A 16,769-nucleotide genomic window follows, 5' to 3' on the forward strand; every position below is an offset into this window, starting at 1 on the left:
TGCTGACAACTAACTAGGTTTGCATATATATTTTAAAAAAATGCAATATCATGCAATCTAGTCTAAATCTCATACATACTAAACTGAAAACTTCTCTCTAGTGCAATCTGGACTAAAAAAACAAAATGTAGATTATGTAGTCTAGTTAGTCTACAATTTCTGATGCATGTCTTTTAAGTACGCCAATTTGTTGGTTAGCACTTTTTCTAACGGCCTTGTACGGCTAATGTAAGCCATACATACGTATTATGCTAATCTTTACAAGTTCATTTTTTTTCTAATTCTACTTTCTGATGTAAGCCATATATATGCAGCCAATATTTTCCAAAGTCTGCAATTTTAGAATGCACATATGCATGTCTCTAATACTGTAAACCATTCATCAGTATTTTTCAATAATTTCTCGACAAAAGCATGTAGGAAAGTGCAGGGAGCATTAGCATCATGCATAAACTGCATTCAGAGAAAACGAGGTTGGGGTTGGGAGCAGAGGGGTAAAAGGAGATGAGCGGGTGACAATGGGGGTCTTTGCAAGGAACTTAATTTTCTAAGCTTCTTTAGTTGCCTTCAAAGTGTCTACTAACAATAAGGTAACCTATAACTCAGTTACACTATAAGCTCAAACCATGCAACTCTGCATTGAAAAACACTTCAAGCCTCTCGATCATCATTCCTCGAATCACATATCTTCTAGCAGCAAGACTTCTCTCTCTTCACTGACACTTTGGTAAAATAATTCACAATAATTATCTTCAGAAGCCATAGACTCTAAAAAGCTTATCAGCAGTAAATTATCTCACAAAAGTCATCAGTGAGCTTCAAAATAGCAATACTGAGAAACTGACGACATCTATATCAAAGCTCTGTAAGCTGTCAAACAACGACACTGACGCATCATGTCAGTCAAATTCTGCTCTTACTTTCTCCTGTTTAATTCAAATGTAAAGATACCAGTTACTGAATGAAGCCCTCTAAGCACAAATCTGTTTGCATTCCTGCCATGTTCCAAAGATTAAAGCATCATTCAGCAAACATAACTATGTTTATCAAAAGTGTCATTCACAACTTGTCATAAATGTATACTCCAACATAATGTCAAACGAACTTTCCGACTATATTCATGTGTGCCTAAAGATAGAGACATTTTTCTTGATTCATACAACTGTGCTGGAAATCCTACTACATGTACGATATAAAAGTACCAAAACTTTAAATACTGAGTTAAAACTTAAAAGCAACAACACCAAACGCTCATGCTAGTCTAACACAGTAGTACAACCACAACACACACACACACCGCACAGCAATCCAAGACACCAAAGTTTCTTTACCTTTGGCTTCGGTGTCCTGAGAATCTTTCTCTTCCTCCTTCTCCTCTAAGTCTGCTGTCTCCACTCCCTCTCCGCCTAATGTACCCTCTTCATCCTCTGTAACCATAGCAACCACATGTGTTGGATTAATTTAGGTGATGAAGGTGTGACCAAAACATTTGTGTAGCCGGTGATTTTTGTTTTTTGCATCTGTGAGAATTAAGGATTTGGAACCTATCGTATTTTGAAAAGTGTAAGTGTAAGTGTGTGTGTGTGTGTGTGTGTGTGTGTGTGTGTGTGTGTGTGTGTGTGTGTGTGTGTGTGTGTGTGTGTGTGCGTGTGCATGCAGGCATGTGTGTGCGTGCATTTGTGCATGCATGCGTGTTTGTGCACTTGTATGTGCATGTGAGCGCACTTAAGTGTGTGTGCGTGAGTGTGTGTATCTGGGAGTGTGCCGGTGTGTCTCTGTGTGTCTGTGTATGTGCACATATTATTACACATGTATACGTTCAGGCAAGTTTGTCTCTGTGTGTGAGTGTGCGTCTGTGTATGCATGCATATTGCACGCATGTGTGAGTGCATGCGTGCATGAAAGTTTGCATGCATGAATCCGTCTGTCTGTCAACATGTGTGCACCTATCTCTCTTTTTACATTTAGTCAAGTTTTGACTAAATGTTTTAATCATCGAGGGGGAATCGAAACGAGGGTCGTGGTGTATAAGTGTGTGTGCGTGTGTGCGTGCGTGTGTGCGTGCGTGTAGAGCGATTCAGACCAAACTACTGGACCGATCTTTATGAAATTTGACATGAGAGTTCCTGGGTATGATATCCCCGAACGTTTTTTTTCCTTTTTTTGATAAATGTCTTTGATGACGTCATATCCGGCTTTTCGTGAAAGTTGAGGCAGCACTGTCACGCTCTCATTTTTCAACCAAATTGGTTGAAATTTTGGTCAAGTAGTCTTCGACGAAGCCCGGACTTCGGTATTGCATTTCAGCTTGGTGGCTTAAAAATTAATTAATGACTTTGGTCATTAAAAATCTGAAAATTGTAAAAAAAATTATTTTTTTCTAAAACGATCCAAATTTACGTTCATCTTATTCTCCATCATTTGCTGATTCCAAAAACATATAAATATGTTATATTCGGATTAAAAACAAGCTCTGAAAATTAAATATATAAAAATTATTATCAAAATTAAATTTTTGAAATCAATTTAAAAACACTTTCATCTTATTCCTTGTCGGTTCCTGATTCCAAAAACATATAGATATGATATGTTTGGATTAAAAACACGCTCAGAAAGTTAAAACAAAGAGAGGTACAGAAAAGCGTGCTATCCTTCTCAGCGCAAGTACTACCCCGCTCTTCCTGTCAATTTCACTGCCTTTGCCGTGCGCGGTGGACTGACGATGCTACGATTATACAGTCTTGCTGCGTTGCATTGCGTTCAGTTTCATTCTGTGAGTTCGACAGCTACTTGACTAAATGTTGTATTTTCGCCTTACGCGACTTGTTTTAATGTACGCTTGTGTCTTTCTGTGTTCATGTTTGTCTACATTCATCTATGTTTATCTGTGTCTGCCAGTGTCAATGTTCCCCTCTGTGTGTGTGTGCATGCGTAACATCCTTGCCAGGAAAACTCCTGAATGAGGATTACACAGGATCCTGACAACACTCACCATCAGGCAACTCCTCTCCATCCTCGATGCGTCTGCGCCTCTCTTCCTCCGCAGCCAGACGTGCTTCTTCCTCGGCTCTCTTCTTCTCCTCCTCTTCCCGTTGCCTGAAAACCAATGTAAAACAGCCATTGGGTTATTGGTTTACAAATTGTATGCATTCAACTGTTTGCACCCCAAACAACTAGCATATTTGTAATCACAATCTCTCATTTGTCCCAACAACGAAGATATTTCTCTTCTACCTGGAGATGAGCCGGTGTTGCTCGTAATGCATAAAACATATGAGAAAGAAAACCTTCATTCACATGCACGCACGCATGCACACACTTTATCTCCCACCCTCCTCTCCCCTTCTTCTCCGACACACGTCTTCTCCTCAGCCTTTCACTTTCTCTCTTCCTCTTCCCTCTGCAGTCTCTCTGCGATCGGAGTGTCGAATATGGTGTCCACACTTACCATCACCTTAAACACACAGACAAACACACACACCAACACACACACAATCAATCCACATCTTCTCCTCTTCTTTTCAGCGCTGCGCTTTATCCTCTTGCACTTCCCTCTTCAGTCTCTCAGCAATCTGAGCGTCGAATATGGTGCCCATCATCTCAAACACACACACAATCAATCCACATCTTCTCCTCTTCTTTTCAGCGCTGCGCTTTATCCTCTTGCACTTCCCTCTTCAGTCTCTCAGCAATCTGAGCGTCGAATATGGTGCCCATCATCTCAAACACACACACACAATCAATCCACATCTTCTCCAACACACCTCTTCTCCTCAGCCTTTCGCTTTTTCTCCTCCTCTTCCCTCTGCAGTCTGTCAGCAATCTGAGCGTCGATGGTGTCCTTGTTGATCATGTAGTAGCGCTTGGCCAGGAAGATGCCGTTGTCGCTGTTGTCGTTGAGCGTGACGACGTCGTCGGGCAGCAGGTTCTTCTCTACACAGGCGTTCCACAGGTCTCGCGTGCTGGGGAAGTTATCCAGGATCCAGCCGCCGTTGCTAAGAAGAGAAAACATACAAGTGATGATGTTGAGGTTGGTCTGTAGCATGCTTGGTTGTCTAAGACTGGTTATAATTGTTGACTGGCAGACAGATATTCAGAAACTGACAATATTTAGAAACGGACCAGTGTACTTGTAACTAAAGTGTTTCAACTTTCTCTATGAGCTATAGGGGCCACTCATTCTCACCTAAAATTATTATTCATGCAAGTGCATAGTTGAACTCAGAAACAGCCACAGAGGACATTCCATTAAAGGCTGGTTTTAATATATGCAATAAGCTGTAGCACAACTGCATTGCAGCACAGCTACATGCAGTGGTTGCTTCTTCATAATCTTTTACTGCGTTGCGTGCAGCATTAATTTGAATCACGGACAAGAACTGCATCCGTGACTCATATCACATAACCCCAGAACGAATTTCTCCTTGGTGCACCACATTTCGCGTAATCTGACATGAATTTGAACCAAAAATAACACAAAGCACGAAATTGTGCCCAAGATCCAGACTGGAACCCATTTTCAAAGAAATATCGTCAGACTTGTGATGTTGCCATGAGGTTAAAAACGTGTCATTTGAGTGCGTCATTGCCAGCCAGCCTATCAGCGTCTACTGCGCTTGACACGTCACCCTTTTACTGCGCAAAACAAACCCTACGCAGTGAAATTCACTGCATGCTGCTGCACGCAGTACTTTTATCCACTGCATGCAGGCTTTATGAATCTTCAGTGGCTTATTTATGATCTACTGCTTAAATGCTCTCATGCCATGACGAGTCACTGCATGATCACATGGCCTGAAAACAGTGTTGATAGCCCACAGAAATCAGCGAGCTCTGATAGAGTAAGCACTGCACTGGGGCAGTGCTGGGAGCTGCTTTTAGCTTATACAGTACAGCGGACCCTCCCCCACCCCTTTAGATCCCCGAATTCAAAACTCCCGGGCTCCCTTTAAAGACCTCCCAATTTAAGACTCCCTCGCCTTTAAGACCGGTTTGTTCAGATTTTCTCTTCATAACCTCTGTGAACTTGCCTCGCCTTTAAGACTTCCTCCTTTTGTATGACCTGATTTTCTCAGATTTGTGGAGTTCTTCATATCGTTCTTGTTCTTGTATACAGGCAAATCCAGCTAACTCACAAACGGTTAAGTCAAAAATTCGCTTAGCACACAAAGAAATTCTGGTCCGGAATTATCCCTCTTTATCTATGTGTACAAAGTACCCTGAGCTCGAAATGGGATTTCTCTTTCGTAAGTCGAAAGACGGATAGCACACAACAGAAAGTCAGTCCCAAAGACAAAATTTACTCTATATTTACTACAGCAACTCGAAACACGAAACTTGGCGTCTCACACTAGCGCATTGTGTAACCTTATTCCCTTCTTCTCTACACGGACGCCACACCGACTGGTCAGTCGGCACGCAATAAAGTATGAAGTGAAGTTAGGAGGGGGCGAGGAGTAAGGAGAGGCGAGTGGTACTCACAGTGTGTGTTTGTGTGTGTTCACGGGTGAACCACGTGGTTACTATACGGAAGAAGAAGAATTCAAATTGTGGGTTGCCTCTCATTCAGTCTTTGTTCAGTCTTGTGTGCTCTGTGTGTGCGGCCAGATCAAAGGCATTGGGTGGCCTTGTTTACAGACACGACCTTCTTCCCAGGGGTCAATGACCCAGTTTTTGCCATGAGAGGTGGTTCCCCTGTCATATCTGAGAGAGGAAACACTTCCTGCATGGGGGTCAGTGACCGGTCAGTGACCGAGTTTAACAGAGTGGAAATCTGTGTGTGGGCCAGATCAAAGGCAGGGCAGTACCTAGTAGCTGAAACATGCATTATCACAAGTTGTTTGACTGATACTCAAGCGGTCTCTTTGATTTTTTTCGTAGTTCACGGTACTATGACCAAGTCGAAATTTCGGATAGGACACAATAACAATTCGGTCCCTTCAATTTCGTCTTATCCGGATTTGCCTGTATTTGTTTTTAGTTTTTTTCATGTACCCCCATGGAGTTTCTTGAATAAAATTATTTGCCTTGCCTTGTTGTTCCACTGTACAGTACCAACAATCCAACAAACATGCGAGGTACTCACAGTGGCCCTTCAGGATGCTCGATGCGCATGCTCTCCTCCACCTCCGTGATGGCTGCCTCCATCACCTCCACGATGACCTCAGCAGGCAAGGCCATTGTCTGTTTCTCAGCATCGGCTACTGCTGCCTCAACCATGGCAATGACCTCTGGGTGGGTCGCGTCGACCTCGGGTTCCGGAGGAGATTCTGGTTTCGCTTCTGCTTCAGGAGTGGCTTCTTCCGCCTTTGACTCACTTCCTTCTGGCTTCTCTTCGCCCTCCTTGGGCTCTTCCTCAGTGCCTAGAAGCATGACAACAAGTTCACTCAGCCATGAAAAATCAGCTTCACATACCACCAGCAGTTGCCAGAGAATGAATAGAGTACAACATTCACAAAGAAATGTCTCCTTGCTGCCGCTTGAACAAAATTCATGATTGTTTGAAAAGAAAGCATGCTTTTTTATGATTTCAATTTTTTTTTATTACAATAAAACAGCTAATCATGACCAGTAAATCTAGCACACACAGAGTTGTTCTCTATAAGCAACTACAGGTACTGCAAACTGTTGACTATCACAACATTCACACCTACAAAAAGTAGTCATACCAATGATCACTTGAGAACTAAAAACAAATAACTTTAATTCTACATTTTCAACCAGTATTGTTGAACATGCATAATAGACGAATTCCAGAAATAACTCGGTCAGGGTTTTTATGGACTGTGGAAGAGTTGTGCCCCTCCAAGGGGGGGGTGTAAGAAAAGGGAATCAGATAGAGCGATCACTACGTAACTTCCCATCATTATTGCCTGCGATGCCATGATCACTGTTTAATTGCATAATTATTTTGCAGGGGAATAACTTTTACACAGCGAATACAAATCCTGACAGAGTTATTTCTAAAATGTGTCTGTTCAAGACCAAAGTCTACAAATTCAAATCATCTTCTCTAGCACATGCTATGGACATATACATAAGACAAAAACTGAGAATGCCTCATAGTTTATGTTTATGTCCACATACGCAGCTAGAGAAGATGATTTTTCTGTTGAAGACCAAAGTCTACAAGTTCAAATTATATCCTCTCTAGCACATGCAAAGCATAAACGAACTACCTCCTGGTGCCTCCCCGGTGTCAGTCTTTGGTGTGTCAAGCTGGGAGGCTGGTTCTGCAGAAAGAGAAATTCAGACTATCTACACAAATTAGCCATGCATGCACCAACTACAAGCAAACTTTACTGTGCACTATAAAGCTCATTAGACGAATTCCAAAAATAACTCCCGTCGGGTTTGTATGGGTTGTGAAAGAGTGAATACCCTTGCTTTTACTTGGACAAACATTGGAGGGGCCATTCGATCACTAGCGAGGAGTGTGTCAGAAACACGAGGATGGGAGCACGTGGGAATTTATTTGTCCTTGAAAAAGCAAGGGTATTCACGGTTTCACAACCCATACAAACACGACAGACTTATTTTTAAACATCGCCTATTAGAAGAACATGCAGTATTATAAACAGCTATGCTGACTGCATGAGCAACATACACAGTATAAGTACATGTTACTTCTATAACTAAGAACAACAACACAATTAATTAATTTCTATAGCAGTGAACCCCTCAAGACACACATGGTTGCATTTATCAACATTTGCTTGATGTTCATGCAACTGTCATTTTCAACTGAGGCATTCTCAGTTTTTGTCTCTGAACATGTCCGATTTTGCTGCAAAACAGTTACAGCAATAAAGTTTCATTAATAAAGAAACGGATCAATGCAATGCCTAATTGCACACCTTAAAAGTGACAGTTAAATGTACAGACCACTACCTTAAAGGCACAGTAAGCCTCCCGTAAACCATACTGTCAGGCTTTTACACACAGTACAAACACCCTTCCATTTGAACGCTCACAGAACGGGAACATCTTAGGTGCCCTACGTAAAGAGCGAGCAATTTTCAAAGAATTAATTTTGCGGATTGTCTCCTCACACAATCGGACCGTGGTGCGTTTTGGCGCTAGACCTGACTTTTAAAATCTAAATAATAAATTGACAGCTTGCTACACAAACATTCTTAAATCATAAAAGAATTCTTTTTTCATCAAGACAAGATCAGTACAATTCGAAGTTTTGAAAGTTTGAAAAAAACAAAAACGGAAGCAGGGTCACGCAAGGTTGTGGTTCTCGTAAGGTTGTGGTTCTCGTAGCAGACGACGGTTTATGCCAATCGCCAGTTCCTCTGAACAGTCAAAAGCCATGACGCTAGAGTTCTTATGAACCACAGCCGTTTCTTTCGTGCATAGTCATAGGTACATAATAACGTGCTATTGCAGATAAGCTCACAGCGAGTCGCATTCAAATTACTGACAACATTGTGATAAGAGGAAACTGGATCACACGGGTTCACGATGGCTCAGGGGTAAGATAAACCACGCAAAAATAAATTCTTTGAAAATTGCTTTCACTTTACGGAGGGCAACTAGGATTTTCTCAAGCGGTGAGTGTTTAAATGAAAGGACCGGTGTTTGTACTGTCTGTAAAAGCCTGACAGTATCTGTGATGGTTTACGGGAGGCTTACTGTGCCTTTAAAGTAATACAACACTAATTTTCTTATTCTTTTGTTATTCTTTGACATCGACCTGCTCATGAAGAGAGCTCTTTGTCTTAATTAATTATTTCCCTTGTAAATTTTAACTCAAAACAACATGCATGGTAACTTAATTAGAACACCATGCAGGCATGATGAACCGCCATTATACATGTAACGATTGTAACATACATGCAACATTTCACGCAAACATTACATTGCATGCATACAACTTTCAAGTACTCGTGTTCTTGTGACACGGCTGCAACAATGCAATGATTAAAACAGACATATGCAAATTAACCCCAAAGCAAAAAACCAGCATTTGACACACTACCCTCTGACTCATCCTCTTCAACCAGGGCAACGTGTGCAATTGACTCTGAAGAGAGAGAACACGCACACACACACCCAAACATACTGTCAGTCAAAATATACTGGAGAGAAAACACGAAAATACAGCAAATCATATAAAATGTGAATACATGAAGATGCAATAGAAAAGAAATCATCAGAATATTTCTTCCACCCTTAAGGCATTTCTAAGCAGAAAAATACATGCTCCTTTAAATATGTTTTCAATCCATGGCGTATGAGCCTTAGCATATCTGCAAACATAGAAGGCTGAAAAGAAGCATTTCTTCCACCACCATATAATTGAAGAGTTAAAAAAAGACTGTGAAGCAGACAAAATAATGTTGAAAAATAGTTTATAATTTGTTAGTTGTTCACTTAAATATTCTTGATGTACAAAGAGTATGTAGACCCCTTTCCAAGCACAAACTGGCTAAAGATAGTGGTACAGTGGAACCCCCATTTTAAGACCTTATTTTTTCAGATTTTCTGTTCATATAACCCCTGTAAATGTACCTCCATTTTAAGACTCGATCCCTCCTTTTTAAGACCTGATTTTCTCAGATTTCTGAAGGTCGTAAAAAGGGGTTCCACTGTAACAGCTTTATACGGAGCATCATACACTTTCAATAAATTCAGACCCTCAACAGCTGTGTGCCCATGTTAACCGTGGAACAGCTAGGGCTACATAATTATGCCCTAATAACCTTAACAACATGATGGCCAACAACTGTGATTGCATGGATGTGCAAGATTATGTTGTACTGCAGCAAGAAGGCAAATTTCTAGTGTCTGGAAAACACACACAAAATTTCTGTATTCCGTATTCGCTGCCCCTGCCTGCCACGCAGTGCAAACAACATGACAGTATGAGTAAAATCTCAACACAGCATTCAATTTTGGAGAAGAAAACAAATCACAACCCATGTTCTTCAACACTTCTTCAACCTTCAATTCTATAATTCCACTGGCAGTTTCTCTGCAGCTTTCTGCCATCTTACTCTTTCACCAGCCTTAAATACTGAAATGTGTATAAAGCTCTTATGCAAAAAGAAAATTATAAATGTAACAGATTGTTTTCAAAGGTTTAAACCTTGTTTTTCGTCTTCTTCTGGTTCCGTCTTTAGTGCATCCTCAGTTTCTGAAAAAAGTTCAAGGTCAACCTGTCTACACACAAGCTAAGTATATGGCTAGCCTACTGCAGGAATGTCTCATGCACAAATGAAAGCATCATCCCAACATCGTCTGCAAAACATGCAATATATAAAACACATGTTTATCCTACATACGTGAGAGAGACACTCATGAGATAATAATCGTTCAAATCACACATGTGTATGTCATGTAAATGAGGTCATGTCAAGCAAGTCTGGCAGGGACCTGTTTTTCCACTGCTTGTGATGCCAAAGTCACCGAGACAAATGTCATTATAGGAAAAAAATTGCGCTCGATAATTACCCTCGATGAAGTTTTAGAACTAACACGTCACGCCACACTTTCAGAGTGACGTTTCTTTCCTTTGACGTAATAGATTGCACGAGGCTTTAGAAGAGATCGAGGTTCCAAAACAAGCGTCTTCAATTTAGCTGCCTCGACTGCAGGATATTTTCAGTAAAATACACGCGAGTAAAGTATGTAGGATAAACAGAATACTACATGGCTTGCTGTTTCGTACCAGATTTACACTCGTTGCTTTTTCAAATAGTGAACAGCTCGCTTTCGCTCGCAGTTCAATATTTAAAAAAAAAACTTGTGTAAATCTGGTACGACACAGCAAGCCATGTAGTATCCTTCTCTATATGTGACCCTCCACCACGAAATGAGTCACATGTCACCTCGCGCGGTTCTGCGCTAGGCTTAAGATAAGTCCGGGGAGTGTCTGGTAACAGTGTGAGGGTCACCTTAGTCACAGGCTAATAACTCAAACAGTTTTGGCTCTTTTCTAAAACGGTTTTCACCACTGGATAGAGCATAAAAAACTCTTTAAGAAAATATGAAAATCATGCAAAGGTGACATGCGACTCATTCCGTGGTGGTGGGTCACAAATAGTCAACGTCAAATACACAGTCAAACCCACCTGCCCTGGCCACCATGAACCTCTTGATGCAGACCGACTTCCCATTATGACCACCCCAGAGGATCCCCAATTTCATCTCATTTGATGGGCGGGGATGTAGCTCAGTCGGTAGCGCGCTGGATTTGTATCCAGTTGGCCTCCCCACGTTCGGCGAGAGATTTATTTCTCAGAGTCAACTTTGTGTGCAGACTCTCCTCGGTGTCCGAACACCCCCGTGTGTACACGCAAGCACAAGACCAAGTGCACACGAAAAAGATCCTGTAATCCATGTCAGAGTTCGGTGGGTTATAGAAACACGAAAATACCCAGCATGCTTCCTCCGAAAGCGGCGTATGGCTGCCTAAATGGCAGGGTAAAAACGGTCATACACGTAAAAGCCGTGGGAGTTTCAGCCCATGAACGAACAAACAAACAAACAATCTCATTTGATCTCATTTCATTTACTCTATTATCCCAATGCTGAGAAATGTGGGTCGCTTCCTCCTAGGGAAAAGCTAGCAGCAATTAACAAGCTGCGCTACCCAGGTCTGTGCGTGTTTAGGTGTAATCAGCCACATGCACTTATGGCAGAATGACCAAGGTCTTTTGCATGCCACTGTGGTGACACAGGGGTGAGACATGGATACTGTCTCTGAGTCTGCACATAAAGTTGACCCGTGTCTGTCCCTGCCGGGATTCAAACCTAGTATATAGCCTACCTTTCCATGATAACAACCTGTCTAATATAACAACCACTTTTGGTTTGTCCCTTAGGTGGTTGTTACACTAATACAGACAGGTTCAATTGTATATCTTTACGAACAATACAGATGGAGACCCACCCACCAAGAGCATTAACCCAAGCTCCCTTCCCCCAATAGGTCTACTTCAAAACCACAACATTACAATGAGGAAAACCTATTGCAACGATACAACAACTCCAGCCACCACCTTTCTCAGTTGTTTCTGGAGCTCAAAACGACGGCATGTTAATAAGATGTGAGCAAGAGTGTGCAAAACAAATACTATAGCCCTATTTTTTCTTGGATCAAACGTAGCACTACAAACTGAGATCTGAATAAAACAAATATCACAACATCTTTTTTATCGCAAACCTGAAAAGAACACATGCTCAACAGAGTGCAAATGAATTCATTTAAGCTTGCTTTTATTTTTACCTTCTTCATCCTTTTCTTCCCCATCCTCGCCGGCTTCTTCCGCTGCTAAGGCTTCGGCTGCGGCTTTCTCCTCTGCCTCCTTAGCCGCTTGTTCTGCTGCAAGCCGTGCAGCTAGGGACACAATGACAGATATAGATTTAGACATCTACTGTTGGATCTAGTGATGAAATGCAATCAATTTGTTCACTCATACAACTTCAAGTGAATAGCAATTAAGTCTGTTGATTGGGGGAAAAAAAAAAAAAAAAAAAAAAAAAAAAAAAGTCTGTTGATTGAAATTGTAAACTTTTGTCATTCACATTGTTATTCTCAAAAACTCTTGTGGGAAATGTAGTTACATAAAGGTGAAATCAGTTGCATCAAAGCTGATTAAGTCTGTGACTACAAACCTAGAATGATCATAGTTATCTTGGCCTAAGTGTGTGAAGCTACTGATTCTAAAAGGGCCAGGGGCATTGGTTTCTGTTCGCTGGTGCACAGTACATTACTCTTGTTGTTTTTGGTTCACTGTTTGATCTAGGGTAAAGGCAGAGATATAAAAACCTACCTTCATAAAGTTCTCCAATCGGGTCTTAAACATTTTTCAATCGAAAAGATCATCCGAAAAAATGAGCACTCACCCTCCTTTTAATAAAGTTCTCCAATCGGGTCTTAAACATTTTAATCATCTGAAAAATTGAGCTCGCGCTTACCTTCCTCTCTGGCAGCAGCTTCAGCCTCCGCCTGCTCCCTCAGTTTTGTTTTGACGGTGTTGATGGATGATTCTGTCGATTCCTCCCGCACTTGCTGGATCATCTTCAGTTTCTCCTCTGCCATGCGGGGCTTAATGATCTCCTCCACGTTCAGCACCTGAAGCATGCAGCAACGTGAGTGAGTGAGCCATTTTGAGGGGTGTATGGGGTGCCTGGGGAGAGGTACAGTGGTACCTGTGATGAAAGGACACCCTTGGGACCAGCTAAAAGAAAGAGTCCCTATATTGCGGGGGGCCTGTCATGGCAGGTACATTTTGGTAGAGATAATAGAGAAAGGGACACCAGAATGTGTCCTTTTAATGGAGGTGTCCTCTAATCGAAGGGGCCACACATCGCAGGTAGCACTGTAAAACTGGCAGCAGTTCCCTCTATGGGGAATGAAGGGGAACACTGTTCCTCATTGCACACCCAACTCTCACTTCTGGCTCCAAGAAAGCTGTTGGGAATAATAGTGCCTACGTACAGGAACATCGCTTCTGCTGGCAGGCTAAATGAAGTGCGTTCCATTCACTGGTGGGCAGACCAAGCTTAGCAACCCTGGCAGACGTTCAGCCTTGGGGGAGGGACCCCCGATACCCATCTATGGCCAAAAGCACAGGTGCAGGACCTATGCACTGCATAACTGCTGCACATCGTAACCTACACTACATGACGGAAAATATGAAAGGATTTCTGTTTTTTATTTGCTTCCGTCATAAGTCTGGGTGAGCTAAATAACAGATTCTTCAGCCTGATGGACACTTTCAGAAGAGCTAGTTACTTACAATGCTTTCATTAGCAGGTTACTTGTAAGTAGCAGTTTATATTCCATAAAAAGTTATTTTTGTGTGTGTTTTGTTTTTTGTTTTTTTATCAAACCATGAAAACATCCTGAGAGGAATCTCAGTGAGTATATAAAAAGGTGAACAGCAATTTTATGCTTAAAATAATACCAATGGCAGGAGTTACACTGTTATTGTTAAAAGATAAAAACACGCAACAAAATCCACACATTTCCTTTCTACCCTAGATTTCAATTCTGAACCTACCTTTGCGCCATACTTCTGGGCCAGCAAGCTACACAGAGTTGTCTTCCCTGACAGCGGGGCACCCAGGATGGATAGTTTGCAGGGTGGGCGGGGCTGAGGGGGGAGGAGGTAGGGGCGAGGGTTCTTCAGGAACTTCTCCATGGCATCTGGGGATGACAGGCAATAGATCTTGTCCAGAAAACTGAAAAACAAACCAAAGTTGTTGAGAAAAAAAATGCAAGTAAATATTACGAAAGGAAAGTGGGGGGGGGGGGGGAGGAGGGGGGGGGGGGGGGGGGGGGAAGCAGCGTTCTCTGTTTTCCATGTTTTAGAGCCAAACGGCCTGACAACCAGGCAGAGCAACCCCCACTCACTTGACCCCAATTTCACTAGAGGGTAAGGGGAAAAGGAAGTAAGGGGTATTACAAGAGCTGATGAAATCTGTGAAAAGCACTGCCCGGACATAACAAAACCTTCTTTGTAAAATTCATCAGTGTCATCAACTTTCAGACAACTTGTTATTCTTTTTTTCTTTTTTTCAAGAAACCCCATAATTATGCTTACCAACATAGCTCACAATAGATATTAAAAATTTCGAACAGAGAACTGCCGACCAGATCTTTGCTTCTATCAATGCCTCACCTGACAGCAAATTCTGGCTTGCCCTGCACCTTGTTTCCGTCGTACAATGCCACAGGACAGTACCGCAGCCAACGACTGCGGCGCCAGCGGAATCTCGGTGCCACCATCTGCTTGGGAGCCAGCGACCTCATCAGCTCATCTGTCTCGACCTCCTCAGGGGTTTCTTCTTCCTCATTGTCGTCAAGACGTATTGGGACGGCCGCAGGACGAATAACAAAGCAGTTCAGCTTCTGAAGGAGTTGCTAGAAAATAGAAATGAGCAGAAACCTGTGGTTAAGCTACTCTTGAAGAATTGCCATCCTAAGGTTTGCTTGTGATTCTCCTTTCCCACCTTACTGCCTGTAATAATGTCCATACTTCTCCCTTCCAGAGTTGACGTGAAATCTTCCATCCCACTTCACAATACAGTTAATCTGTCAACCATATATCCCACTGTCCTAGATGCTGTTTTCAGCACTGCGCAAGTACTGCTGCTGTCAAAAGACAACATTAGACCAAAAGTATTATTTTCTATTAATCCAAGTATTGTGTACAGTGACATAACATCAGTCATTAAATTTGTCTTTTCTTCAGCATTCTATCATGTTACCAAAAATGTACTATGTCGACTGACAATCTCTTCCACAAAATTCATTCTTTTCTACTACATGTATTGTAAACTAATCTGAAATGAGTATCTTTAACAAATGAGGCAGATCGCTATTTTAAGATCTAAGAAACAAAGGGAAGTATATGCATTCAATAAGCATATGACATGTGTAATACATGTATAGCAAATGAGAGTTGTGCAGAACCAATCTCCAGACACCTGAGAGAATAACAAGCATTGAAATGAACAAGCGACTTTGAGACTCAATGTGAAATGTTGGGTGTGGGGGCTAAGAGGGTGGGTGGGATAAAGGGATCCTGGGGTGGGGTGCGGTGTGTGGTGACTTTTTACCTTGAAGAGAACTCCAGCCGACAAGTTGCCGTCCATCTCCACCAGATACTGCTGGTTGTGGTCTGCCATGTAGTCCTGCACAGCACAATGACAAATTATGATGTGTCAATTCAACACGGGATTTCCCGTCTTTGAGCCATGTGACGTCAGACGCCAAGTAAAACTCATATTTAGGGGGCTGGTCAAGACAATAACAGAGGGCATTATTTGTGTGAGTTAATTCTTAAAAAGTAAAGGGAATTCTAATTAAAAATTTTAGTAATAAATTTTCATTTGATTAATATACTTACCCAACTCACATATAGCAATTAACCCATAGTTCAGTGCTGATACCGCTGTACGCGTCCCCTTAGCAACAAGGAAGACGCCTCTAAAAAAGAGTGACCGAGACCCGTAAGGGTATCCAGGCCAGCCCGTAAGGGAGGCTGCCTTCCATATGCGCGCGCATATGCCGCCATCTTGTCATTCTACACGAAGCCCAACTCACTACTTTTTTAGACCCCCATACCCCCCACAGCGGGGAGGCGGGAGGGAATAAACGATGTGAGTTGGGTAAGTATATTAATCAAATGAAAATTTATTACTAAAATTTTTAATTAAATTACATATCTTACCCAACTCACATATAGCAGATTGCTACTATAGGAGGAGGGTACTTACCAACTTAAGACCGCAGGACCTGCCCTGCAGCCACGAGAGCCGGCAAAGCCGCACTGCCATCTTGCCGCCTTGCAGCAATGTCTCTCAAATAAAAATTGATGAACACGTCCTCAGATTTCCAATAAGCCGCCGCCAGGACCTCTGATAGGCGCCCTGAGCGAAGCACGGCCACAGAAGACGCCCAAGCCCTAGCTTCGTGCGTCCTGGCTGACGTAAGAGGAAGCACCGCCCTGACCTCGCCAGACTGGCGTTGCCACCATCCATACGCTTGCTTAATGGTCAGTGAAACCCATTTAGTCAAGGTGACCTTCGAGATATCCTTCGCTCGCACAGTGTTGAGGGATATAAACAATAATTTCTGAGTTTCCGAGCGAATCGGCGAAGACCTAGACAGGTAGCTGCTTAACGCCCTGACAGGACAATTTGACAGATCGGGGTCTCCAGGAGCGAGTATATCGCTCAAGGGTGGAATACGAATGCAAGGCGAAGCCTGACCGGGCTTTTGATTTTTAGCGAGAAAATTAGACGTA

The 16,769-nt window shown here is 42.3% G+C and overlaps 1 protein-coding gene across 5 annotated transcripts in view; it reads right to left on the minus strand.

The window, feature by feature from the left end:
• Window positions 1–16,769, minus strand: part of LOC138962054 (adenylate kinase 9-like) — a 74,561-nt gene that overhangs the window by 41,101 nt on the left and 16,691 nt on the right. The window contains exons 9-20 of one of the 5 annotated variants that reach the window (XM_070333753.1): window positions 15,580–15,654; window positions 14,640–14,881; window positions 14,019–14,199; window positions 12,931–13,087; window positions 12,239–12,349; window positions 10,097–10,144; window positions 8,987–9,031; window positions 7,179–7,232; window positions 6,086–6,362; window positions 3,765–3,995; window positions 2,993–3,096; window positions 1,332–1,427 (exon numbers count right to left, since the gene is read on the minus strand). In XM_070333753.1, coding sequence (XP_070189854.1) covers window positions 1,332–1,427; window positions 2,993–3,096; window positions 3,765–3,995; window positions 6,086–6,362; window positions 7,179–7,232; window positions 8,987–9,031; window positions 10,097–10,144; window positions 12,239–12,349; window positions 12,931–13,087; window positions 14,019–14,199; window positions 14,640–14,881; window positions 15,580–15,654 — 1,621 coding nt within the window. The remainder of the gene's footprint in view (window positions 1–1,331; window positions 1,428–2,992; window positions 3,097–3,764; window positions 3,996–6,085; window positions 6,363–7,178; window positions 7,233–8,986; window positions 9,032–10,096; window positions 10,145–12,238; window positions 12,350–12,930; window positions 13,088–14,018; window positions 14,200–14,639; window positions 14,882–15,579; window positions 15,655–16,769) is intronic. The other 4 variants (XM_070333754.1, XM_070333755.1, XM_070333756.1 and 1 more) reach the window with 4 other exon arrangements.

Source organism: Littorina saxatilis, linkage group LG3, assembly GCF_037325665.1.
Source record: "Littorina saxatilis isolate snail1 linkage group LG3, US_GU_Lsax_2.0, whole genome shotgun sequence".
Classification (NCBI taxonomy): domain Eukaryota; kingdom Metazoa; phylum Mollusca; class Gastropoda; order Littorinimorpha; family Littorinidae; genus Littorina; species Littorina saxatilis.